The sequence below is a fragment of the Hevea brasiliensis genome, chromosome 4 (assembly GCF_030052815.1).
Source record: "Hevea brasiliensis isolate MT/VB/25A 57/8 chromosome 4, ASM3005281v1, whole genome shotgun sequence".
Taxonomy (NCBI): domain Eukaryota; kingdom Viridiplantae; phylum Streptophyta; class Magnoliopsida; order Malpighiales; family Euphorbiaceae; genus Hevea; species Hevea brasiliensis.
In genome coordinates, this window is record NC_079496.1 from 8,139,806 (window position 1) to 8,165,482 (window position 25,677).

Genomic DNA, 25,677 nt, shown 5'->3' on the forward strand with positions numbered 1-25,677 from the left:
TGCACAACCAAGACTGCATATTTTAGGTCTCATTAATGTGCCAGAAAAACTTATAACAGCTTAATGAGTGCTTTTAAACGTGTGTTTGGTTTACCTGTTGAGTATAGCTGATAGTTGATAGACACTAAAACAGGTAAATTGTGATGTTTATCAAGTTTAAAAAAATAGGGCTGATACCTGATGGGCAACTGATATGATACCATCATCAGCTCCAGTTTATATCAGCTCTATTTTTAGAGCTGTTTCTCATCGGCTGATAGCTAATCTAGTTTTATTTTTTATTTTGATCATATTATTCTTTTTTATTTAATTTAAAAATTAATATTATTAATATTTTTATTTTTTTATTTATAATTTTAATATTTTAATTAACATATTTCAACTTTGTTAAAATATTTTTTATTAATAATATAAAATATAAAATATTTATTTATATCAAAAAACTTAAAATTAATTATAAAATTTTCTATTAACAATAATAATTATTTTATTTATATTTTTAAAATTATTTAACTATCTTAAAAAATAATTATTTTCTTATTTTAATAATAAAATAAATAATATAATATAAAAAATTAATAATTATATATTTATTTAAATAATATAATATATTAATTTAATAATAAAATAAATAATATAATATAATAAATTTATAATTTTATATTTATTTAAATAATAAAATAAATTATATAATATATATCTTTATTAATTATTTCACATGTTAATAGTAATAATTAAATATATTTTTATTAAATATTTAATATAAAATAACTATCATCCGCTATCAATTATCAACAATGATTATTAATTATATTTAACTGTTAACCCAAACATACCCATCCTGTAAGGTTGACTATCTAACTTTCCAAATCACCTCCAATCAACCAGGAAAATTAAACAATCACTTGAGCGCATTAAATATGTTGGGGCTCGAAAGACCCATCGAGACAAGCTTGACACATCTATATCCTAGAGTCTTTGCCCATATGGGTCCTTGTCACTACCTCCACGGAGTAATAATAACATCCTTTGCTCATAGACATGTAGGATGGGACTTCCATTTAGCATACTTTCTAGTCTTATCGCACTAGCATCCACCCACTTACATAGTGATGAATGTACTTGATGATACCTAAGAGGAGAGACAATCGTTATATAAACTTCGTGTATTCTAAATATAACATTTTAGGACTTATTTATACTTATGATTATTTGGGTATATAATATTCTCTATCTTTTCTTCAACATTTATTTCATTTCAATTAGTATATCAATTTAGCCTTTGAAATATCAAGTAAGAAATTTTACTTGATTATATGACTCATATTCTTATTTTATATCACTCCGCGTAGCTTGATAGCATAAAATATATCTCAAAATCTAGTCAGATCAAATTGAAGACTTCTTCTTCTCTCTTTTTATATCTTGATCACGAAAAAAAAAATGATAAAAACTCGTCAACATTCAAAAGTGATCGTATTAATTTACTAATAATCATTTTAATACTTTTTAATGGTCGTCTAATGACTCGTTTTTAATTAAGTGCTTTTGAATAAAAATGGCATTTATCTAGGTATTCTCATGTATTTATGGATTAATAATTTTTATAATAAAAAATATGACAAATATTTGGTATTAAAATTTTGTAAATGTGGAATAGGAAAATCCCTTAATAACCAATGATAGGAATTGCCACTTAACGTGCGTTAATTAAAGTCTCATCCACGAAGCAGCAATAGTCCACAGCTAATCCACCCCCAATGTCAAATTGTGCCGTTGTCCAATATGGCAAATGAATTTTTTTTTTTCCCATCATTAAAAAGATCCTTTCTTTTTAGTGCACACTAATTTTATTTAATTTTCTTTTTTTTTTTTAAAAAAAAGTTGACGGCTGGCAAAAATATAAAAAAGGAAGGAAGGAAGAGAAGAGAAGAGAAAAGGCTGAGTGATACAGGAAACAAACAAAATAAGAACCAAAGCAGCGGAGAGACAGAAAATCTATCCTTCCAGTCTCCAGGTATCCTTCTTCTGCTTCTTCTTCTTCTTCTCTCTCTCTCTCTCTCTCTCTCTCTATACTATTTATACCACAGATCTTCCTCTTTATATCTGTATATATCTATAGACTTGATGTAGCGTTGCCTTATCTGGGGTTTTTAATGCTGCTATTGCTGCCGGTGCTGCTGCTGCTTGTGCTTTTACAGATCTTGAGAGGAGGGCTATTTATCGATCTGCTTGGGCTTTTCGGATTAGGGTTTTTCTTCCTTTTGCTTTTCAAATGTCGACTCCCTATCCCATTCCTGTCACTGCTGCTCAGGTTCTTATACTGTTTTCTCTGTGTCTTGTTTTTTTTTTCCCCCCTCTTATTTTTGGAGATTTTTTTTGAAAAGATATTTTTCCTTGTAGGTTGGGACGTACTTTGTGGGGCAGTACTATCAGTTACTACAACAACAGCCGGAATTTGTTTACCAGTTCTACAGTAATGCCAGCACTATGCTTCGTATCGATGGTTCTAGCAGAGAAAAAGCCACTACAATGCTCGTATCTCTCTCTATCTCTATTCTTTCTATACGTATATTTGTGTGTTCCAATTTTAATGTTGCTGTCAAAATATTAATGGGTAGTAGTTTGATTTTTATTTTCTTTTTTGGTTTTTACTTTTGTGGAAGATTAGAGCGTGAGAATTGGCTTCACTGGCTTGCTGTATATGAAATCCTATGTTTTTTTTCCCTTCTTGATATCCCATCTTTTTTATCCATTTTTCTACCGTTTGATGTTCCATAAATTCTCTGATTATAAGGTATGAGTTGTGAATAAATGGGGTTCTAATGTGTGAAACACATTATAACACATTTGGTTGAAACATGACATGACCAACTTTAGGCTAACTAGTTTTTTATGATTGCTAAGTTGTAGGGACTGCAGGTTGCTCTAGACTAACCATTGTATTGCTGTATGTGTGCAATGATTGCTATATAGTTCACACGGTGACCTTAGATAACCTTAATGATGTTATTTTATAATGTGTCAAATTGAAAAGAGGTTAGATTTCCTTGTTTGTATATTAAGCAATAACCTTTAAAATCCAACAAGTTTTTTGGATGTGGTTTTCAGTGTGACAATAATGGTTATTGGTACATTTTCAATACCAAGTCAAGCATCTTAATGTGAAGAATTAATAAAATTCCTCAATGATTACATTCAGCAATAATTGTCTCAGTGGTCAAGAATTTATGATTTTGATTTTTTTCATTAGCTGCATTTGTGTAACCTTTTTTTTTAAGTTTTATTACTGTGGGGAAAAGTTGCCTCAATATATAAGTACTGCATCAATATGATTCTCTTTTGGTATTTTTGTTGTAAAGATTATATTTCTAGCTACCTTGAAGTGAAATTATTGTTGTTCATGACTTTTTGAAGCCGTGTTCAAATCCACATATGAGGGGTTAGTACTGATAACATGAGAGCTCTTGTACTTGGAATGTTTCGCAAATTATTTAACTAGTTGTTGTATCTGCCTTTTAATTTGTTTTCTATATGTATTTGGTACTATTTTATTTATTTTGTACGTGTCAAGTGGAGCATTTGACTAATATGTTGCCATTCCCTTTTCTGTTCTTCCAGCAAATCCATGCGCTTATTGTGTCACTCAATTATGCTGGGATTGAGATAAGGACGGCACACTCCTTGGAATCATGGAACGGAGGTGTTCTTGTGATGGTTTCTGGTTCTGTGCAATTGAAGGATTTCAATGGAAGTAGGAAATTTGTGGAAACATTTTTCCTTGCACCTCAGGAGAAGGGCTATTTTGTCCTCAATGATGTTTTTCACTTTATTGATGAGGAACAAATTCACCATCATTCAGCTGTTGTACTAGCCCAGAACAATATTGAATCCAAACTTAATGCTCCTACTGTTATTCCAGAGCCAGGTACTTATCCTGATTTGCTAAATATGGAAAGCTAGTTTCTTTGTCATATTGCTGGTTTTGTCAAACAAATATAGGAAGGAAACAATTAATTAACGTTATCATTATTCTTTGATGGGAAACCTGTGTGCAGGGTTTGCTTATGTTACTGAGTTTGAATGACAATGACTAATGTCTAGATAAACAATTATTTCCAGTCAGTGGTTATGAGTATTGCCTTGACTGTGTTTGAGGGTTGTTATCCTAATGAATGATTGACACTGAAATGTGTTCATCTAGTATTTTAGATTTGTAACTACTAACTAGTGTCTTTTTTGAGAAGTTAGATGACAAGTCCTAATTGTTAGCTGCTGAAAAGAAATTTTTTTAAAATCTCTAACATCATCCACTAATGAAATGATGATTTTTACAGTTCCAAATTATTTGTTGGGTGGAGAAATCCCGGCTAGGGAGTTTGTTTCTCCTGTTGAAGCCAAGGAAAATGGTGCAGTTGACTACTACAGTTTTTCAGAGCAACAAATGCAGCAAGTTCCCGAGTCTGAAAATATTTGGGAGGATAATTCTGTAGACTCAAGTGGTTCACTTCAAAACACAGTGAATGCTGCACAGGACAAACTGCCTGTTGAGGAACCTACTGTAGAGCCCCAGAAACACACTTATGCTTCTATTGTATGTTCCTTTCCATTGTAGTTACTTTGATTTCATGCATAGTATAACATGCACACATACATGTATGCATAGAATTAGAGATTCATCTTACTTTTGGAATTAACTTTTTACACTTAACCTCTACTCTTTTTAATTTGTCATTGTAAGTTACGGGTAGCTAAGGGACAATCTGCACCATCAGTGGCTTCCCAGCCTTCATTTAAAAAGAATGCCCCACCTGCTTCAGATTGGGATTATGCTCCACAGTCCACAGCTAAGCAAGCAACCGTGACACCAAATTCATTTGAAAGATCTGGATCAGAAACATTTGAGGAGACTTCAGCTGTGGTAGATGAAGGTCAGTTTTTGTCATCCTTTATATGATACGCTTTGCAATGCCTTTTGGGTGGTTGTCTTTTGCTTAATGGATTAAACAAACAAATTTATTTCAACTAACTTTCACCAGTCATATTGATTTTCTTTTCCATTTTTTTTGAACATTTAGATGAAATAAGGTCTGTGTATGTGAGAAACTTGCCAACAACTGTATCTGAAGCTGAAATTGAAGAGGAATTCAAGAATTTTGGCAAAATTGCACCTGATGGTGTTGTCATTCGAAGTCGCAAGGTTCATTCCTGGCATGCATTTTAAAAGTATTTTTACCTACTTCCTTAAATGTATTGTGCTAATTTTTTTTTTCTTTTTAATTTATATGCAGGATGTCGGTGTATGTTATGCATTTGTTGAATTTGAAGATATGACTGGTGTTCATGCTGCAGTCAAGGTCTGATTAATGTTTATAACCTTCAAAACAGCATTTCTGTTTTGTCTTACTCTTTTCCTGGAATTAGTTCATCAAACTCGAGAATTTTGGATATTGATCTGCAATTCTCACAGTTGCTTTTTTTCTTTTTAATGAAGAAAGATAATAAGTCTTATTTTACATTTTATTTATTCAAAACTGAGTTTCTCATATACTTTCTGGAAGTTCCAATTACATGTAATTTCTTGTGTTTCTATTTTCTAATTTAATGTTGAAGGTCTTCTTTCAACTGACCATGTTCCTTTAGCGAAGGATGGTTTGATGTAAAGGAAAGTCCAGTCTTTTTTTATTTTCCCTGGACCTAACAGGTTTGATGGTTGCTTGCTTTTGTTGGGACTTTCTCTTTGTTTCTGAATTTTCAGAAGTTGTTAAAACAGTGATGTGGTTCCTATTCTTTGGAAATAGTCTTTTAGCATAAAACAGAGGGATCCTAAGCTGTCTTATGCTAATGTTCTTTCAACATAGTTACTGAATACTATAATCACATCATTGCAATTTTCAATTTCTTGTTGCTGACAAGTTATTTCTGTCCATATATGCTCACGACCTGTGGTTTATTTTTACTATTGTGCGTTTAAAACTATTACATTATGTCTTCAGGCGGGTAGCGCACATGTTACTGGGCGGCAAGTATACATTGAAGAGCGGAGACCAAATAGCAACATCCCATCCCGTGCAGGAAGTATGCGTTCTCATTCCCTATCTTCTCATTATTAATATTTATATTATGCTTCCTATTCACTTACTTCTGAGTGAGTGGAGTTAAATCTACAATACCAGTGATTAAATTTTGAACATCACCACATTGGTGCTTCTCCTGTGGCTTTGGCTCAATACTACAACTCCTGTGGCTGTGCTTCTCCTGTGACTTACCCTTATTTACCCTTATTCACCATTGATTCACTCCTTTCCAAATAGGGCACATATTTCACTTATCCCTCTTTACCTTTATTTACCCCTTCCTTCTCCATTATCCAAGCAGACTCTAAGGGCAGCCTGGAATATCAATATTTATAAGATACTATCAAGTCTAGCTTGCAAAGCAGAAATTTTTTGCTACAATTTCCTGTCATTATGTTTTGCTTTCTGTTTCTAGGGATGCATAACAAAATTTGCTATTATGATTTTCACTAAATCTTTTTGTTAATTTTCCCACTCTCTGCCAAACTCATGACAGTAATGCATAGATGGTGATAAATGTCTAATCCCTGTGTTAGTCTTGCAGAAAGAAAAACAAATGGCTAGATGAACTAATTTAGATAATATCAATTTGGTAATTTTGTTGTGATTGGCATATTCTAAACAGGAGGAAGGGGTAGAGGCAGGGGCAACTACCCAACAGATGCTCCAGGGGGTCGTTTTGGTGGTAGAAGTTTTGGCAGAGGTGGTGGCTATGATGTAGGTGACCGAGATTACAATAGATCAAGAGGAAATGGTTATTATAGGCCAAGTCCCCGCCAAGATAGAGGGTTCACAGGTAACCAATTACTAAGAAATGGACAAAACCAATCAGAGTAGACCGTTTAGTTTTCTTAAACAGAGGGAGAGCAAAGTTTTCGTTCCAGGCATCGCAACTCAGCACATTCACCCTCATTAGTTTCAAGAATGATAATTTATAATTCCACAAGTCAGATTGATTTAGATGTGTCAGGCGTATGAATCACGCTTGTTTCAATGGTTTCTCAATATTTCAATGTCTAATTAACATTCAAATTTATAGGCAATGTTTTCATTTTTGAGATTTATGTAAAATCTAGCATCTCTCTGGTTGTAGAAGTTATTGATCAATTTATTTATTTATTTATTCAGTTTCAACATTTTAAGGTTTTTCCGTTTGTGGCAATGATTGAAGTATGATGCTTATCTAACAAATGAAGCTCTCTGATGTTGCACAAATGATTTAGTTAACTGGAAGAGAGATCTGTTTTAATTGAGACATAGTGAATTAAAACGTTGCCTAAATATTTAGTTTATAATTCTTAATCTGAAGTTCAGCTTTCGGTAGAATGGATTCCTCTTGAAAGAGTTGGAAATTGTAGCGTTTGTGCATTGTTTACATTTTTGTGCAAACGCTCATTCAGGCAATCTCTTTGATTTACAAATATCATTGGAGACAGCCACCATGTGGCGTAGGATAATTACTATAAATCTTTCAAATATCAGAGGTCTCTTATGCAGAGTACAGGAAACTAATGACAGCAGCTGAAAGATCTGTAGAAGACCTTAACTCTTCTTATTGATACAGTTGTGGGTTATCTCAGCTTTAATATTTACCCTTGAGTAAAACATTAGGTTACGACTTATGACTGCAGTTTAGTTCATCCATATCAGAATTAAGCGGTAGTCACAGAACCTTCATTGTGAAATTGATCAGGATTTGTGCTATCCTCTTCATTTCCTTCCGTTTCCCAGAGGAAACTAGCATATGCTGCAACAACGTGGCTGGAAACAAACAAACAACAGGCCAAGAATCGGTCATGATTAACCTTAATACATGCATGATGAATAATATTCATATGAATAATATTCACCTGTCCTCAGGAGCAGCTTGAACTGCTTGCTCAAAGAAACTTGAGGCTTTACTGTGGTCTCGATGAGCTTCCCATACCAACTTTGCATAATGTGACATGATTTCACCATCCCCGGGATCAGCTAGTACAGCACGCGAGTAATATTCCTCAGCGCCTGGAAGGTCCCCCTTCTACTGCCAGTCAGGAACAGTGGTTATATTCAGCAAGATTAAAGGATCAAACACAATGGACAGAGCCCATTAAAGAGGTTAACAACACGGTGAAAGAATCAGAATTAGCATTGCCCTTTCGTCCACATCTATATCTCACCTGATACAGAAATTGAGCATAATTTCTTAACACCAAAGAGTTGGAAGGATTTTCCTCAACCATCCTCCTGTAATACTCCTCAACATTGTTGCCCGTATCAGAATCAGATGTAGAGTGATCTGCCACATCAATTGTAAGCCTAGGTGGAACCTGCAATGGCTTAAAATCTTGATTGGTAGCCGAGTTGCCGGGCATAGTTAGATTTTCCTCTGATTCGACCTATGACAAATTTTGGAGCCATTAGAACACACAAATCACTCACAGTGCAGCATTCACAAAAGCCATATAATGCATTAGCACCTTAATATGCGTTGCCTGAAATGTATCTTCTTCACCATCATCATCTATTTCCCAGAGAAAACTGGCATATGCAGCAAGAACATGACTGAAAAAAAAAAATTAAAATTCCTTGTCGATCCTCAATCATGGGTTAGTTTTCAAACAATCCAGAGCAGAAGACAACGGTGTTAATGAAGAAGCATCAGTTGTTCCATACAAAATTCAATTTGCAAGACCTGATGGGCACAAGCTCACGCTCACCTATCTTGAGGGGCAGCCTGAATAGCACGTTCATAATTACTCAAAGCCCTACCTTGATCATGGTGAAGTTGCCACTCGAGTTTAGCATACTTCAATAAGATTTCACCATCTTCAGGATCTGCGAGCGTAGCGCGATGATAGTAGTCCTCAGCACCATGAAGGTCTCCCTTAGACTGTTACATCAGAAGCCAAAATACATAATTTTAGAATGAGAACACTTCTTTCCTTTTTTTCTCTTCACAAGATATAAATGCTCATCCCAAGAATGCAAGCAAATCTAGATTACAAAATCAACAATAATAATCAATTGACCATTACAAGATTGATCATTCAAGATCGCGATAAAATTTCTTAAAACAAGAATGTGAAAGACTGAGCAGCTAATAAGCTAGGAACACTTAATATAGATTATAATGCATCAAATTCTATTATGTACAATCAAGTAAACAATGCTTCAACAGATCCAAAATAACATTTGCTGAAAATTAGCATCAAGAAACTAGAAAAAGAGAGAAAATTAATCTCGCCTGCAAAAGCTGAGCGTAATTTGCTAGAAACAGAGGGTGGCAAGGAAACTCATCGACCATCCTCTTATAGTACTCTTCAAGATCGCCACTTTCATTAAAGTTCGGCGAAGTTAAATCAAAACCGCCAACCCCACCGCCATTTCCGCCACCAAAATCAATGCCATCAATCCCAAGCCCTGAAGCAAGATACAAGGGAGGACTAACGGGTTCCTTTGCTTCTTCAAGATTCAAATTTTCAATCCCATTTAGATCTCCTTCTTCCTCTATCAGCCCCATGTTATTGAACTCTCCGCTTCCTTTAGCTTCTATACTGTCTCCAATAGTAATTGTTCTCATCAAGTCCTCTTGTTCTCTTCCTACATCTCCTCCCCTATTTTCTTGATCTCCTAGCACATCATTCACATTAAATATTGAAAAAGAAGGTGCACCGCGCAACATGGCCTTGCAATGTCTTTTTGGGAACTTGTTGGGTGTGGTTGAAAAATGAAGCTCTTCTTTATCACAAGATGGATACTCTAACCTTTCCAAGTTACTATCAGACCAAGCTCTTCGAAATCCTCTGAGGCGAAAACTACTGGCTTCTTGATTGAGTTCAGAGAAGGGTGATAAGGTGCCGCATGAGAATGGTGTCAAATTGAGATGGTGGTGTTTTGTGTTGATGGTATCCAAATCCCTACTAGGGCTGCCTGAGAATGGTGATATCAGCGTTACAGTTGCAGGGTTTGATGAGTTCCTCAGAAGCATTTTCTTGGATCTTTAATAGAAATCTTCAGCACACTTGAGATCCTAGAAACATAACCCATTGACTTGAGTTGAAATCAGAGATGGTTAATAAAGCTTAGCCAGACAGCAAGACCCATGTGATTCCTTTAATACAGCCGTTTCTCTCATTAAAGGGGAGGAGCATCTGTAAGCTTGAGGACTGAGGAGGCTTTTGGTGTGCATTGTCTAAGCCACACGTCTCGGATCCAACACACTTTCCAGGAAAGAAATTATCTCATGAAATCGATGATATATTTAATTATGGTTGAATTTACGTAAAATTTATTTTTAAAATTAATTTATTACACATACAATAACATCACTAAGATATTAAAATAAATAATTTTATGAATTTAAATATATAAATAATTTAAAATAGAAGGAAAGAAAGATGGGACGTGTAGTTGTATCCTATTCACAAAAAAAAAAAACCCATATCCCATGGGCTTAACTAAGAGAGATCATGGGCTGGGCCAGCGAATTCCAGTATAATTCTGGAGGAGTGGTCGCACAAGTATAGAGAAATAAAATAAAGCTACCTCTAATTACAGTGAATTAAAAGTTGAAATTCACTTGAAAATAAACTAATTAATTGTAGCTGTAAACTCGTCATTGTTTTGCGTAATTCAACAACTATTTATCACCTTCTCTTTCTTTTACAATTCTTGTTTAATTTACAAATATTAGAAAAAAAACCAAACCCAACAGGACGTATTGATTTCTCTTCCCTCGTCGTCCTCTCCTTGGACGGCGAGTGGAACCCAACATCACCTCCCTCCTCCTCCCCCACGTTCACCACAAGCAGCAATACCAACCTCTATTGTAGAAGAAATTGAAAAGAAATAAAATGTCCCGTGGATTTGCTCCGCCATTTCAATTGTTGGAGCTAAATGTGATATCTGCCCAAGACCTCGCCAAGGTCTCACGCAAGATGAAAACCTACGTGGTTGCCTGGGTTCACCCTGACCGCAAACTTTCCACCAGAGTTGATATTCAAGGCCACAACAATCCTACATGGAACGACAAGTTTGTCTTTCGCGTTGACGACGAGTTTCTCTATGGTCAGACCTCCGCCATTATGATTGAGATCTATGCCCTCCATTGGTTCCGCGACATTCACGTTGGCACCATCCGCGTCATTGTTGGAAACCTCGTTCCCCCTCCCCAACTCCACCGTCAGCACCGGCAGCACCACGTTCAGCTCGGCATGCGCTTTGTTGCCCTTCAGGTACGTCGTCGCTCTGGATGTCCTCAGGGTATTCTCAACATTGGGGTGGCCCTTCTTGACACCTCCATGCGAAGCATGCCATTGTATACCCAGAATGCTTCTGCTATTGGTTACCGCCATTTGATGGGGGAGAAGGATCCTCAGATGCATAATGACAATCATAGGACCAAAGACGATGAGAAAAACAGCGATAGTCGGAACCAATTCTTACTTCCATGGAATCCCAAGCCTGAATTGAGACGTACAAAGAGCGACACCAGTTCCATGATCGGCTCTGATGCGGTTGCTAAGAAAATGTTAAATAAAAAGAAGGCCGGTTCAATGGTCAATGGCTCAGCTTATGAGAAACAGAATTCAAATCCTAGCTCCGTCATCACTGATTCCGAGATTTTCAAGAATTATAACAAGGGCAAGCCCCATTCAACTTCTAGTGGGTCGGTCTATGGCACATTGACAAAGGCTAAATACAGGTCCAACGTCTCCGGCGGCAATATCACTAAGGTGAAAAACAAAATCCATTCCAGTTTAATTGACGATAATTCTTCCTCGACATTTAAGAAGTTCGACCTTGGGAAATTGCATTTTGGCACTCCAAAAAACATGAATTTAAACGGTGGGGCGCCGTTTATAACCGAATCAGATCTGGGCCCATCAGCATCAGAGGTGGCAGCAGCAATGATAACAAGGAAAAAAAATCACTACGTGGTAGAAGAGACGGAGGGCGATATAATGACTTCTTGGGGCTTGGAAAGCAGCATGGAAGGCCTCCAATCGAAATTGGAAAGATGGCGAACGGATCTCCCAGTTACATACGATCGTAGTGGTTTATCCACTTTGTGCAGTGGTAGCAGAGGCTTAATGAAGCATAATACTAGTGACAGCGACAGCGATAGCGATGTGGTATTTTCATGCTTCGGTGCGATATGCGGTGTCGAATGCTCTATCGTTTGTGGCGGATCTCCGCGAGGAAACAATCCGAGCGAGTGAAACGGAGCCGCTCGTTCCCTTGATAGCTTAAGTTTTCTTTAACTCGACCCGAATTCGGTGTTTGTAACTATCTGCCTTTTGCTAAAGTACGCTAGGCGTGTTTGTGGTCTTCGAATCCGATAAAGGGATTGTTAGAGGGAAATGGGTGCACGTTAAGAATGTGAACACCGGGAGCGGATGATAGGGACCTGATGGGGGTTAGACCATTCTCCTTCCCTAAATGATGCAAAAAGGATTTAACCTCTTTGTTATTTATATATTTATATATATATATTTAAATTGATCAAGTATTTTTATCAAATTCTTTGAACATAATTTTTATGTTTTATTTACTGAAAAATAAATTTTCTTCGTTACTTAAAAATTTAAGAAATTTGATTAATTTTATAATAAAAAAAGAAAATGAAAGAAGGAAAATATGGGTATAGAATAGATAAAATATAAACAGAGAAAAATAAGAAAAGGTAAGAGATATACTAACGAGAGATGATTAAAATAATTTAAATATAAAAAATAATTATTTAATTAAATAATTAATGAAACTAATTTAAAAATATTAATTAATATATTTTTTAAAATATAAAATTTAATTAATAATTTAACAGGCATAAATTAACGAATAAATCAACTAAAAAATAAATAATTTAATAAAATTAAAATATGTAAACTACGTAATATATATATTTTTAAAAATAAAAATTAAATAATTAATTTTATTAAAATATATATGTTATTGTAAGAGTACAACGGTACAACTGATATGCGAAGCCGAGGAAACTTGCACGTTATGAAAAGGAAGGAATAGACAAATGAAAAGAGGGGCGTGAAGACACACCATCAACCAATCAAATGTGTACTAAACACTAACACTACCATTTTCATTCGTGGCCCCATTTGACCGTACCAATCCTGCTCATGTTTTGCTTCACCAAACCCATTCTCTTTACTCTATCCCACGCGTTGCCTCCAAAAAGATTAAAGTGCATGAAATAAATAAAGCATATAAATCAAAAGAAAATAAAGCTTAAAGTGGTCGATAGGACCTTTCTCATATTTTTTGTTTCTCCTCAAGCCAAAAAGTATACGCATATCACTCTTAGATTCATTTGAGTAATTACGAAAAATTATTATATAAAATTTAAATATAATATATAAAAATATATTAAAAAATGGTGTGAATAGAGGGAGTATACAATGAGGGTGTGATCGAGAAGGCTCCCTATGTTTTCGCGTATCGATATAGCGCGTGGAGAAAACCAAAATTTTCTCCTAAATAAAACGGCTGTTTCGGACTAAAGACGAACTCGAGAAAAGGTCGATTGGTCCCACGGTGAGTCGCGGAGCTTGGCGAACGACGTGGCAATCAATGCGGCAAGGAGTCACGTGATTTTGGCTCCTACCTTGTCGGTTTGTCCGGTTGTCGGTGCAATCGGAAAACCCTTTTATCTTGGCTAATGCCTAATCTTTGGATTTGTACCCTAATCTTCATTACATTCACTCATTAATCTTAATTAATCCCAACATCACACATAATCACCCGCCTGCCCCCATGATAGGGCTAATTACATCTACTTACTTTTTAAGTTAAGTTACAAATATGCCCTTTCCTATTCTAACTTTTACATAAACTATCCTTTGAATAAGATTGATATACAGCCCGTTGATATATTAACATTTTTATAGGGAAATAATATATTACTAAAAAAAATATGTATAATAATTATATTTAAAATTAAAAAAAATTAATAATTATACTTTAGAATTACCATGTGACGTATGTATTTTTATCCTATTTTGCTTTATTTTTTTATTGATAAATGTCAATTAATTTAAAAAATAGGAAACAATCTACTAATAAACTTATTTAGAAATTCAAAATTAAATGCTATATGTTTTTTTTTTTGTTTAAATATAAAATTATATTGTTTAGTATTTTAAAAGTGTTAAATGTTTACTAGTATGTAGAAATAATTTCTATATGATTAGTTTATTAGATCTATATTAAATTAAATGGATTTATGTTAATTAAGTAAAAAAAATAAAATCCATACAATGAAAAAAAATTTCAATCATTCACTTAATCCATAAATTACAAACTAATTTTAAGTGGAAATCAACAAAATTAGAATAATATCTTTTACTAATTAATTTTCTGAGAAAAACTCAACAAATCTTAGTGGGTTGTGTTACATTTTTTATAATAGAATGACAAGAATCAAATAAAAATGGGGGAGATTAAAAGAAACAAATAAAAAAGAGAAAGTGATAGATTAGTAGACAGAGGAGAGAGAGGCGACACAATTTATTTCTTTTTCCACTTAGTTTTTGGTTCATTATTTTTTTAAAATTTTTAACTATCTTTTAGGGTTAAAATTTTTAAGGTCAAAATAAGTTAATAGTATATAATATATATAAAAAAAATTAATGGGTCATTTGACCTCACTTTAGTGTATATTGTGTTACTATTAATTAATGAACTACAAAATAAGAAGTAACATATTGTTAGAACAGGTAAATTGACTCAAACATAACACTTCTCATTTCGTGCACTTAAATATAAAGAAATAAATCAGACTATCTAATTGATATGTTCATGTTTATTTTTGTTGAGATTGTAGCTCACAAAGATATAAAATAAACACAAAACATTTTATTTACAAAGTTTAACCTTTTTATATATAATTACAGCAATAAACGTGATATTTTTTTATTATTAATTAAATAATAATCATATTAATAAACTTAGAAACTTAATTTATTCTCTGTTTATTAATTCAATTACATCTAAAAAACATAATATATATATTAGTTTGTATCTCTCTTTCTCTTTTAAATATAACTAATATATTTATCATTTAATACCAAACTCACCACACTATATCATAATAAATAAAATAGTTTTTTTTTTTAAAATATAACTAAATTATTTACTGAGAGTGAAGTTGTATAATAATAATAATAATGAAGTTAAAGAAATGATTTTCAAAGAAAAAAAGCTAAAGAAATGAGTTATTTGTGGTTTTTTGCTAGTAATTTATCCAAATATTTTATGGGAAGGCCCACCCTCCACTGACAATGCATCTCTTTAGGTCTCAACTTTCTAAAGCAAGGTTTTGTGCTGTTTGTCCATAAATTAGTAGACACCACATAGGTGCAAAGGAAGTGAGTATATTAGATACTCCACTTTTAGACTTTAACCCATGCTTTATATACTAAAGTTACGAGACTCCTTAGCTCAAAGTAAATGCCTTTTGATTCTTTAATTGAGTCACACAGTTGATAGTTATCATCTTGATTTGAGCAGTGATTATGAGTGCAGTTCTCACTATTAATTTCTTACCCACCAAGCCTCTGACTTTTGGAGGATTACAGATATTTTCTTTTAATGAATTCTTGTGAAGTTCTCTTTAGGCATTAATTATGCTGTTTATAAGCCAATTTACTTCTTATCTGTGTCAGTTTTTAATTCTGCAGATGCCTGATTAACATTTTTTTTTTCCTTCAGTCAAATACTTGTATTAGATGTTGAACAGTATGTTCAAGAACTAGGCATATATAAGACAAATAATTAAGCTACTATGAATGCAACAAAAATCAAATGAAATACTTGAAATTGTATAAAATGAAAGATAGATTCAAAGTAGCCTTTCTTGAAATGGTGAAGATAAATACCTATAAAACATGCTCCTTCAAACCAAATGTCAACAATTTCCTTTTTGCATTAATTATATTTTTTGTAGCAACAGGGAAACTCAGATTCTAAAGAGACATGATGATCATGTCCAGAAAATTTGACAGTGTATTGTGTACCTGTGGTGGTGAGAGTGCTTGGCGCACTACCAGACACATGGGCCCCATCATCATTTCCACCACCACATTCTCCTTTCAACCTACTCTCCCTCTCCTTTTCTCCTCTCCTAAGCTTGCTCTTTCTCTCCCTTCAATACCCAAATAATTCTCTGTGCAAACGTTTTCTTTAAACCTTTCTTGAATCTTAAAAATTCTAACTGCCTCTTTCTTGTTTGACGATGGAAGGTGGTCTTGGTTTACTTGGTGTAAGTGGTGGTGCTGGTGGTGGCTCTTCTGGGGCCTCAACAAACGAGTCTACTGTGTCAAAGGTGGAGGTTGTAGATGCTGAGGCTAGTTCATATCCAATAGAGGCTGAGCTAGAGCTGGGTCTGGGTCTGAGTATTGGCGGTGGCGGTGGCAGTGGAGGGAAAGGCAAGGCAAGCGCATGGGGCGAGTGTGGGAGAATCCTGACTGCCAAAGATTTTCCTTCTCTGGTCTCTCAGCCTCATAGAGGTCATAATAATAATACTAATGCTACAGCTTCTGCTTGTGTTGCTGTTTCTGGGACTAAAAGAGCTGCTGAGCCTGTTTCCCATGAAGGTGGATCCCCTACTTCTGTCAGGTTAGTGATACTCCAAATTCTTCTGTCTTTTGTTTTTAATTTATCTGCTCTGTTTGGTTGATAAGAAAAGACGGGAGAAAATATAATTCTGCTATTCTTTTTATGTGTTCTTACGTTGTTTTGGAATACTATTTTCTAGTGAGCCAACTGTTTATACTAATCTCTACGATATGGAATATATCCTGTTCTTTTTTTTCTATCCTTTATCAGAAATATTTTTTGCTTAAATAATTGTAATTTTCCAAGTCAGGTTGTATTGGAAAACATGTGTGTTTGTTTAATTTAGCACGTACTTTTGCTTTTGCTTATTCTCAGAATTTATTCTTGTTTAACCTTTATCTGTGTTCTTCATGGTTTATATAATGATTCAAATCATTTCTTATGGTAAATTACTTTGTGGGAGCAGTCAGGTTGTGGGGTGGCCTCCTATAAGGGCTTATAGAATGAACAGCTTGGTGAACCAAGCAAAAGCTCCAAGATCTGAAGAAGACAATTCAGTTAATGAAAAAGACAAATCTAAGGATTCTTCCAAGAAGAAAATTTGCAATGGTAACAAGGCCAATGCTACTGGTAATGAGAAAGGGCATCTTGGATTTGTCAAGGTGAATATGGATGGGGTTCCAATTGGAAGGAAGGTAGATTTGAATGCTCATGCTTCCTATGAGACACTTGCACAAACCCTGGAAGAAATGTTTTTCAGGTCCACCTCAACCATCAGTTCGATGGGTAAGTCAATAGTAGAACAACCAAATGCGACCATAACCATGGATTCTGTTATTAATTCTGGTCCAAGTTTTTCTTTTTTTCTTTTTTTTTTTTTCAGTTGGTGTTTGAATTTTTGTACTCTGATATTCTACTTGTGTTTGTGGAATCAGGTGGAGAGAAGCAACAATCAGCAAATCCCTCTAAGCTTTTGGATGGCAAATCTGAGTTTGTACTCACTTATGAAGATAAAGAGGGAGACTGGATGCTTGTCGGAGATGTTCCATGGGGGTATGATGATTTTTTTTTTCTCTTTAATGTCAAATTTTGCTGCATTGTAGAACCAAAAGAAGGAAAAAGGGGTTGTTGCCCCAGTGGCAATTTGCCCTGGTCAATTGAGATTGTGATTTGGAGAGGGGGGATATAAAAATCAACTTAACCCTTCAATGGCCTAAGCTTGCACATTTATGAGTATTGAGATACAATTCATGAATATTTTCATCACCCTGTTTTGTTGGAGGGTTCAACTGCTTAATTCAATTCATTTATTTCTATTACTCATTGTTTGATTTTCATTATTTTTAGGATGTTCCTTAGCTCTGTTAAAAGGCTCCGGATCATGAGAACTTCTGAAGCTAATGGGCTTGGTATGTAAATTTCAATCAACATTCAAGATACGGCTGCTAGTTTTCCCTTTGTATTGTTGCTTCTTCCAAACTTGTAAAACTAATTTATCATTCAATTGCAGCTCCAAGATTCCAAGAGAGGAATGAAAGACAAAGAAGCAAGCCCGTTTAAGACCACCTCTGCTCATCATTTTAAACTCCAGAAAGATGAAACTCAATAGTTTGAAAACAAAGAGTAGAGAAAGTTGATGAATCAGAAAGTTCCGCTGAGACTGCATTTTCACTGCTTTTTAGTGTTTTCTTTTTTTCCTTTCTCTCTCTCTCTCTCTCTTTCTCTCTCTCTCTTGCTTGAACATTATCTGGTTCTTGAAGGTTTTCTTTATTTTTATAGGTGATAATTCATTTTAGTTTCTTTCTTATACAATGCTGCCACACAGGCATTTGCACACTTGACTGCTGCTTTCTCATACTGTAAATATGGGAGTATTTGATATTTAGAGGGGAGTTTGCTGCAATCCAATCTAGCGGACTCAGTTTTAATGTTTGGTGTGGTTTGATGTCTGAAATTTCTCATTGTGTTATTATATATATATATATATATATATATATATATATATATATATATACACACACACACACATATAAGCGTGCAGCTTGGAGCAATTGGGCTGATCGTACCTTCTGCCCTGAACAAGCCTTTTCTAGTTATTCTAACCTTCCATTTCAGTAAAACGCACTTCTGAAGTCAGTTTCAGGCTTTCAGCAGTGGGATTACCGTTGTTTTCAGTCACAGCCAGCGTAACAGTTGATGATCACCATCAATGAGCTATAGTATTTGATAATATAAATGTTGTAGCTTGCTAGAGGGTCTATTGTTATGATGGTGCCTTTGCAACCAATGTTTGGATGGCCATGTAAAAAACCTCTCTTTTTTCACTGAGTGAACTCTGTATCAGCCAAAAACCGTTTTGTGATGGATTCTTTTTGTCTAATTGACTATTAATGATGGCCTTATATTAATATTGCCATCTTCTTCTAATTCTTGAGAAGCAGAGTCTGGAAAGCTGAAAAGACCTCCAATTATTGTAAAGGGAAGAGTCTCATATAATGGAAGAACCTCTAATTCTTGTGAAGCAGAGAGCCTCAAATGCTAAAGAATAATTCAATAGAAAACATTGCTAGAGTTTATTTAACACACTGAAAAGGGGAGAAGGCCATCACATTTGCTTGTAGTTTGTATTTTATTTTGATTTTGTCCAGGTACTAATGTGCATGTGCTCTTTCTTTTCAGAGGGGAAAAATGTAAAACCAGGTTTTCAATGGCCAAACCAGCAAGTGTGATCTGGTTGGAAAGATATTGCCCTAAAAAATGAGACAGGCTTATTGTCCAAGATTATGCAATCATTTAGATTTTGACTGCAGAATGCTCCATTTTGATTAATAGTGCGACCCATTTTGCATATTTACTTTCTTTTGTAGTAATTGATTAGAGCACAACTGTATTCTACTATTGATGAAAAATCAATCTCATCAGCGAAAGAGCTCATGCTTAGCTCCTTTTTAAATTTCTTGGATCTGTTATGAAAATTTTCTTGCTGGTTTCCATATTTTTGCATAGGAAAGTGAAAAGACCTCATAGTAGTTATGAAGAATGATGGCTCCTTTATCTTGTCCTTTTTAATCTTTTCTAATTAGGCCATGAATTTAATCACTGACCCACCATTTTTTTTCCTTGGTTACAAATTTAGACTCAAGCAAAACACTAATGATGGGCAACGGAACCCAACAACAGCTGGAATGCTCTAAGCAGTAATATTCCATGTATCTGCAATTCTGCATGTATTGATTCCAGTCCAATCCTAGGAATTCCTTGATCGGTGTGGAAAAGTGGGAATTATGTCCACTTGAGAGGCAGACACATGGCAATTGAGTAAAAGGGTAATTGTAAAAAAAAAAAAGTGTGGGGCAATTCCAGTTCAATATCAATGGTGAGGGGCCATGATTTGTTTTCCCACTTCTCTTGATTATTATGCTTTGGTAACTTGCATAATTTCTGAAATTTTTTCTGGAATTGATCTTCTTTTATAGGAGACTAATAACTAAACTGAATTCTTTCAAATTGTTGATGAGCATGCGAGACACACAGGCACAATAGGTCACTTTTTGTCCTTTCTTCCATTACTTCGGATGGACTTGAACCTATCTATCAGAGAAGGGCATATACAATGTCCCATGCAGATGCAGGCAGGCAAATCAGTGAGTTGACAATCAACGACAACAAATATATCTACACCATTGAAAGAAATCTCCAATCCTCAAGCCAATATATGTTTTTACTTATTTGATACGAGATTAATGAAGAATAATTATTACTTTTATAACTTTTAACTTTTATTTGAATATTTTAAAAAAATAGATTAATTTTTTACTTTATTAATATTTATGTCTTCTCAAAAATTAAATGTTAACCTTGTGATATCTAAGTTAATAATTACTTTTATTAAAAGTTAATGATATTGCTGTGAAATAGCTTCCGCAAGTGCACGGATCATAGTAGTATAGTTTTAAAAATATCGTTCCCACAAGAAATTGTAATTAAATTGAAATTAAAGAAATAAGCTAATTAGAATTGTCAAAATTCAAAGATATTGGTAATGAAATTCAAAATTAAAATTGGTACTTGAGAAATTTAAGTCAAATCAAATAATTAATTAAACTAATTAAACTAGATGACTAAAATTTGAATTGAAATTACTAATTATCAAATTGGAAAGAATTAAATCTAATTTCAATAAAAATTAAAGTGATTTTTGAGATAGGGTTTTCAATTTTGTTTGCATGTGGTTTATCCCCAATTTAGCCAAACACATGAGAATTATAATTTTGAGGGAAATTAGTTCTTAGTTCTTTGAAACATTTCTCAAGCATTTCAAAGTTAATATTCATCAAATCAAACCTTATTTTCACTGTATTTCAAACTTGACAAAAACTCAATTAAAGCTCTAATTGATTTTAAAAGTTCTCTTAATCCTCTTAGCTTGTCTCTAACACTAAGGAAACTAAATTTATTACAAGATTATTCATCCCAAACATTCACTTTTCAGTCCATCTGTTAAGGATTAAAACTTAACTTAATGAGGGCCCTTTCATCAATTAAGGTAACAAGTTCACAAGCAATAAATAAAAAATACAGCAAATCTCATTAAAATAGCTAAATTAGTTCAAAAACCACAATATAAAGCAATATTTACATACCCATCTCTAGAATCTCAAAGTTCTACTCACAAATCATAGTTTTAAGACAAACCCAAGTAGAGAAATGAAGAAGAAATGAAAATTTAAGCTAAGGAAAAGAAAAACTCAGTAAAAATGGTGAAGAATCTGCTGCTGGAACGCTAGAGAAGATGTCCTCTTCAGCTGCTGCAACCCGATCCAAAGATGCCTCTCTCTTTCTCTTTCTCTCTCTTTTCTAGCCAAAAACCCTTTGTTTTCCCCCCCTCCTTTGTAAGAGAGAGAAAAGGATGTTTTTATATAGTTCAGAGGTCTGCCCTATAATGGGTTAAAAGTTAGAAGATTCTGGAGAAAATGATGTATTAGATCAGAGGAGTAAAAGTGCTACGTCAGCAATTTTTCATTAAAACATCACAAGCTAAATCAATTGTGTTGCGCCTTGTGTAACTTTCTGTCTAATTCTGAAATTCGTCAGGTGCATCAACATAGGCTAAATAAGGTTCTGTCTATGCTTGTGTAACTTTCTGCCTGAGAAAAACTCCATATCTGACAACGACACAACCTGTGACACAAGCTGTGTCATAGGTTATGCAACTTTCTATTTCTTTAAAACTCAACTTCAAAATTTTTTTTAAAAATTTGGTAATTTAACTCTGATTTCCTCCAAATAGATACTCTGATAAAAATATCTCCAAAATTCTTCAAATTTTAACCTACAAAACAAATAAATCTCAAAAATTAAACTAAAAAGTGTAAAAAGGCAAAATTAACTAAATATAGGTTAATATCTACAGTAAAATCTATAAACAAGAGATGGTGAGTAATGTATGGAGAATTATATTGCCAAACCCATATGCAAGCATAAAAGATCTAACTCCACTAATGTAACAAGAATTTTTCAAAGAATCATTAGGTCTTTATAAGGGTTGTAATGGAGTCAAATAGGGTAAAATTATGGTTAACAAATAAAGGGAATAAGAAAAATAAAATATGAGAATAATACTAATCATGAAACTCAAAGTGTATCCAATATTCTCTTTTTTTTTATTTCCATTTTTTTATAAATTTTTTCTTTTTTTTATAATAATAATTTTTTTAACTCAAGAGAAGAAATTCATAATGAATCTCAAGTGCTAACTTAATTTTATAATTATATAAAGGGACTACTTTTTATATTCTTTTAATTTTATAGTTGTCCCTATTTCATGTCATACCCAAAATTACCTTTGGGATATTTTGGTGACTTTTTTTTTTTAATAAGCTTTTCACAATTACTCTAGCACTTTTCAAGATGTTTCAATCCTCCAATTTTTTTTTTATCATCTTCATTTTTTTTTAAATGCACTTAATTGCTAAAATATTATTCTTATAAATGGGTGGTAATATTTAGATTTATGGCTAGGTAAATGATTTGAGTTCTAAAGAAATTAGGGAATTAAGGTTCAAGGGGGTTTGCAAGGGTTGAAATGAAATTAAGGTAGGTTAAGGCTAAATATGAGGTTTAAAATGTAAAGGAATGCCTAAATCATATTCTTATCAAATGCAAGTTAAAATTTTTCACTTTGAAAGATCTAAGATGCTTGTTCAAGGAATTGTGAGACAACAATGACTATTTTCTAACTCAAAGGCTTACTCAAACACTTAAGAACTCAAAATAACTAATTAGAATCTACATACCTAGATTAATATATTAATTTTCAGCTATTAAATAAGAGGAAGAATAATGCTTAAGACTTTGTACCTTGCTGGAAACTTTCATTCCACTAACCATCTAGAGGTAAGTTAGATTGCTTGAATAAGCAACTTCTGAAATTCTAAAGACTGGTTTAAAATCCAAAATTTGTAAATGAATAAATGAAACACATATGTACAAGTATGAATTAATGAATGATTATGTAACTATATGCAAATGAAAAGGAAAAATAATATTTGCAAAAAATTTATCCTCTCCCCCATGCTCAGAATGGATATTGTCCTCAATGTCAAAAGAATACAAGGAATGGGATAATTTAGCCATAAAATAAATTCAAAAGGCTCACTCAAATGCTGTTATTTGACTTAAGATGACACAGAATGAGATAGGGAGTGTTACCTCAGTGAAAATGCAGCCAATTTAATTAAATAAAATTTGGATAGCTGCTGTACTCATTGCAAAAGAAACAGGAGAATGGAATCCATGAAAAAATTAAACTCAAAAAGTTGAAATATGGAGGTTAAGCTCAAAAATATATCCATGAGATATCCATTCATCAAGGGAAATTCCAAAGTAGCATATCAAAAACAAGTGAGCAAAGCATTGAAGATTCAAAATAAAAAGAAAAATGTACTTATAAGCAACTAAAAATACTAAACAAGTTAAACTATATAAGAAAGCTAACTAAACAAGTCGCTAAAAATACTAATTAATTAAGCAGCTAAATAAAAACATAAAATATTTAAATTGAAACTAAAAGCTGTCTAGCCAAGAATAACAACTCCTTTTCCCTTGCCACCTGATGGAGGTGGTGGTGGTGATGGTTTTGGCTCTAGGAAAATCCTATGCATACAAACTGTTAGACTAGTTCCCTTTACATCATCAATTGTATAGCCCAAAACTCTTCTATATTCTAACTCTCCTATATTCTCTTAAAACTCTTAACAATTTGTCAATCAATATCAGTCAAAGATGCATTAATTATAATAGGATATGTTTTATTAGGTCCAAGAAAAGCATACCTAAGGTTGGAAGGAAGAGGTTTAAGATCTACCTTTAAGGCATCCTCTACCTTTAATGATGGTGGTTTAATCTCCAATGTTTGCACTTCTTCAAGCTGAAAAATTGTAGCTTCAGGATGTGGTGGAGAACTCTCCAAGTGTTGTGCAAAAGTAGCTATGTACGTGAGGGTTGTCATCATCAATGCTCCTACCATGGACTAGGCAATTTTCAAGGGGGTCTTGTGGATAGCTTTTTCTGAAATGCTCTTGAACAATCTCATCTATGATATCTACCCATAAACAAGACTCAACTTCTTCATGTTTCTTCTTCATGGCTAGATTGATGTTGAATATCATTTGATCATCTCCCACTCTAAGTGTCAATTTCTCACCCTTTACATCAATTAAAACATCAGCTGTGGCCAAAAATGGTCTTCCCAACAATATAGGAATTTTTGTGTCTTCTTCCATATCTAAAATGACAAAATCCACCAGAATGTAGAATTTCCCAACCTTGATAGGCACATTTTCTAGAATACCTTCTGGATACTTAATTGAACAGTCAGCTAATGAAAGATACATGTTGGTGGGTTTCAACTCTCCCATTTTCAACTTCTCATATATTGAAAGAGGCATTAGGCTGGCGCTAGCTCCAAGGTTACATAAGGCATTTGCCACATAGTTATCACCTATATAACAAGGAATGGAAAATACACCGGGATCTTTGAGTTTGGGAGGTAACTTGTTCTGAATTATAGCACTGCATTACTCTCCAAAGTTGATGGTATCATAATCTTCTAGCCTTCTCTTGTTAATAAGAATCTACTTAAAAAACTTGGCATAACTTGGCATTTGGGATAGTGTCTCAGTGAATGACACATTGATATACGACTTCTTTAGCACTTCAAGAAATTTGCCAAATTGTTTGTCTAGCTTCTGTTTGATGAATTTTTGAGGGTAGGGAAGGGTGGGCTTATAAGGTTCAAGTGGAATGTATGGTTTCTCTCCCTCATCTTGCTCACTTTTGCTTTCTTCTTCTTTTTTATTTTTCTGGCTCTCAACTGATTTTTCTTTTTTTGTGCTCTCTTTTTCTTTTCTCTTATTTTCACTCTCTTGCCCAATTGTCTTACCACTTCTTAAAGTCACTACCTTACATTGTTCATGAGGGTTCTATGGTTGGCTAGGTAGTTTGCCATAGGATTTACTTCCAGACGAGCTTGCTTGTTGAGCCAATTAAGTCTCCAACATACGGTTGTGAGCTTGTAATTGATCCATGGTTTGTCTCATGTGTTGCATTTCTGCCTCCAATTTGCTATTCATCTTGCTTTGTTTAGCAAAAAATTTCCCCATCATGGTTTCCAAGGATGGCTTTGGTTCAGGAGGTGGAAGGGGTTGTTATGCTCTTGGTTGATATCTAGGATGTGGCTGCCTTGTGGGCTAAAATTGAGGCTGAAACTGAGACCTATTCTGCTATATATACTACTGGTTATGAGCATAGTTTGAGCTTGACTTTGCTGACCAAAAGTTGCTTGTGGTCTCCATGTTGAGTTGTTCACATTAGAATAAGAATTTCTCATAGGTTTCTATTAATAGCCTTCTTTATAAGCAGCTTATTCTTGCTAGTAGTCATCACTATAAGAAGAAAAATCAACTCCACAACTTTGGATTCCATCTGTGTAAGTAACTTGTTGCATAGTTATAGGAGTTGAGGCTGTTGCCTTTGTGCAAAAATC

The 25,677-nt window shown here is 33.9% G+C and overlaps 4 protein-coding genes across 7 annotated transcripts; 3 read left to right on the top strand and 1 right to left on the bottom strand.

Annotated features, from left to right (window-relative positions):
* Nucleotides 1-1,887: 1,887 nt before the first annotated feature.
* Nucleotides 1,888-7,213, top strand: LOC110657916 (nuclear transport factor 2). Of its 3 annotated transcripts, none has more exons than XM_021815362.2 (10): nt 1,888-2,017; nt 2,202-2,314; nt 2,404-2,538; nt 3,622-3,928; nt 4,338-4,594; nt 4,742-4,931; nt 5,079-5,200; nt 5,292-5,357; nt 5,997-6,078; nt 6,703-7,213. In XM_021815362.2, the coding sequence occupies exons 2-10, from the start codon at nt 2,276-2,278 to the stop codon at nt 6,912-6,914; spliced, it is 1,410 nt and encodes a 469-aa protein (XP_021671054.2). In that variant the 5' UTR covers nt 1,888-2,017; nt 2,202-2,275; the 3' UTR covers nt 6,915-7,213. The 3 variants fall into 3 exon arrangements, with proteins under 3 accessions (XP_021671054.2, XP_021671055.2, XP_058001197.1); XM_021815363.2 differs by having other exon boundaries at nt 1,927-2,017; nt 2,123-2,314; XM_058145214.1 differs by lacking the exons at nt 1,888-2,017; nt 2,202-2,314 and having other exon boundaries at nt 2,404-2,534.
* A 290-nt stretch (nt 7,214-7,503) lies between these two features.
* LOC110657915 (uncharacterized) lies at nt 7,504-10,286 on the bottom strand. 2 transcript variants are annotated; one of them, XM_058145212.1, is made up of 6 exons: nt 9,304-10,283; nt 8,777-8,949; nt 8,537-8,621; nt 8,237-8,455; nt 7,928-8,097; nt 7,504-7,838 (listed from the first exon to the last, which is right to left on the bottom strand). In XM_058145212.1, exons 1-6 carry the CDS (start codon nt 10,045-10,047, stop codon nt 7,730-7,732), a joined length of 1,500 nt encoding a protein of 499 aa, XP_058001195.1. In that variant the 5' UTR covers nt 10,048-10,283; the 3' UTR covers nt 7,504-7,729. The 2 variants fall into 2 exon arrangements, with proteins under 2 accessions (XP_058001195.1, XP_058001196.1); XM_058145213.1 differs by lacking the exon at nt 7,504-7,838 and having other exon boundaries at nt 7,965-8,100; nt 9,304-10,286.
* Nucleotides 10,287-10,629: 343 nt separating this feature from the next.
* LOC110657914 (uncharacterized) lies at nt 10,630-12,570 on the top strand. Its single transcript, XM_021815360.2, has one exon. It carries the CDS (start codon nt 10,913-10,915, stop codon nt 12,278-12,280), a length of 1,368 nt encoding a protein of 455 aa, XP_021671052.2. The 5' UTR covers nt 10,630-10,912; the 3' UTR covers nt 12,281-12,570.
* Nucleotides 12,571-16,078: 3,508 nt separating this feature from the next.
* LOC110657912 (auxin-responsive protein IAA13) lies at nt 16,079-18,559 on the top strand. Its single transcript, XM_058145215.1, has 5 exons — nt 16,079-16,691; nt 17,098-17,417; nt 17,567-17,684; nt 17,979-18,040; nt 18,142-18,559. The coding sequence occupies exons 1-5, from the start codon at nt 16,309-16,311 to the stop codon at nt 18,189-18,191; spliced, it is 933 nt and encodes a 310-aa protein (XP_058001198.1). The 5' UTR covers nt 16,079-16,308; the 3' UTR covers nt 18,192-18,559.
* The last annotated feature ends 7,118 nt before the right edge of the window (nt 18,560-25,677 follow it).

Coding starts and splice junctions, on each gene's coding strand:
- LOC110657916 (XM_021815362.2), top strand. CDS start 2,276: ATGTCGACTCCCTATCCCATTCCTGTCACTGCTGCTCAG. Junction 4,932..5,078: donor TTCAGCTGTGGTAGATGAAG/GTCAGTTTTTGT, acceptor TTGAACATTTAG/ATGAAATAAGGTCTGTGTAT. Junction 5,358..5,996: donor GTGTTCATGCTGCAGTCAAG/GTCTGATTAATG, acceptor TTATGTCTTCAG/GCGGGTAGCGCACATGTTAC.
- LOC110657915 (XM_058145212.1), bottom strand. CDS start 10,047: ATGCTTCTGAGGAACTCATCAAACCCTGCAACTGTAACGCTGATATCA. Junction 8,950..9,303: donor ATTACGCTCAGCTTTTGCAG/GCGAGATTAATT, acceptor CTGATGTAACAG/TCTAAGGGAGACCTTCATGG. Junction 8,098..8,236: donor ATGCTCAATTTCTGTATCAG/GTGAGATATAGA, acceptor GACTGGCAGTAG/AAGGGGGACCTTCCAGGCGC.
- LOC110657914 (XM_021815360.2), top strand. CDS start 10,913: ATGTCCCGTGGATTTGCTCCGCCATTTCAATTGTTGGAGCTAAATGTG.
- LOC110657912 (XM_058145215.1), top strand. CDS start 16,309: ATGGAAGGTGGTCTTGGTTTACTTGGTGTAAGTGGTGGTGCTGGTGGT. Junction 17,418..17,566: donor CTCAACCATCAGTTCGATGG/GTAAGTCAATAG, acceptor TTGTGGAATCAG/GTGGAGAGAAGCAACAATCA. Junction 17,685..17,978: donor GTCGGAGATGTTCCATGGGG/GTATGATGATTT, acceptor CATTATTTTTAG/GATGTTCCTTAGCTCTGTTA.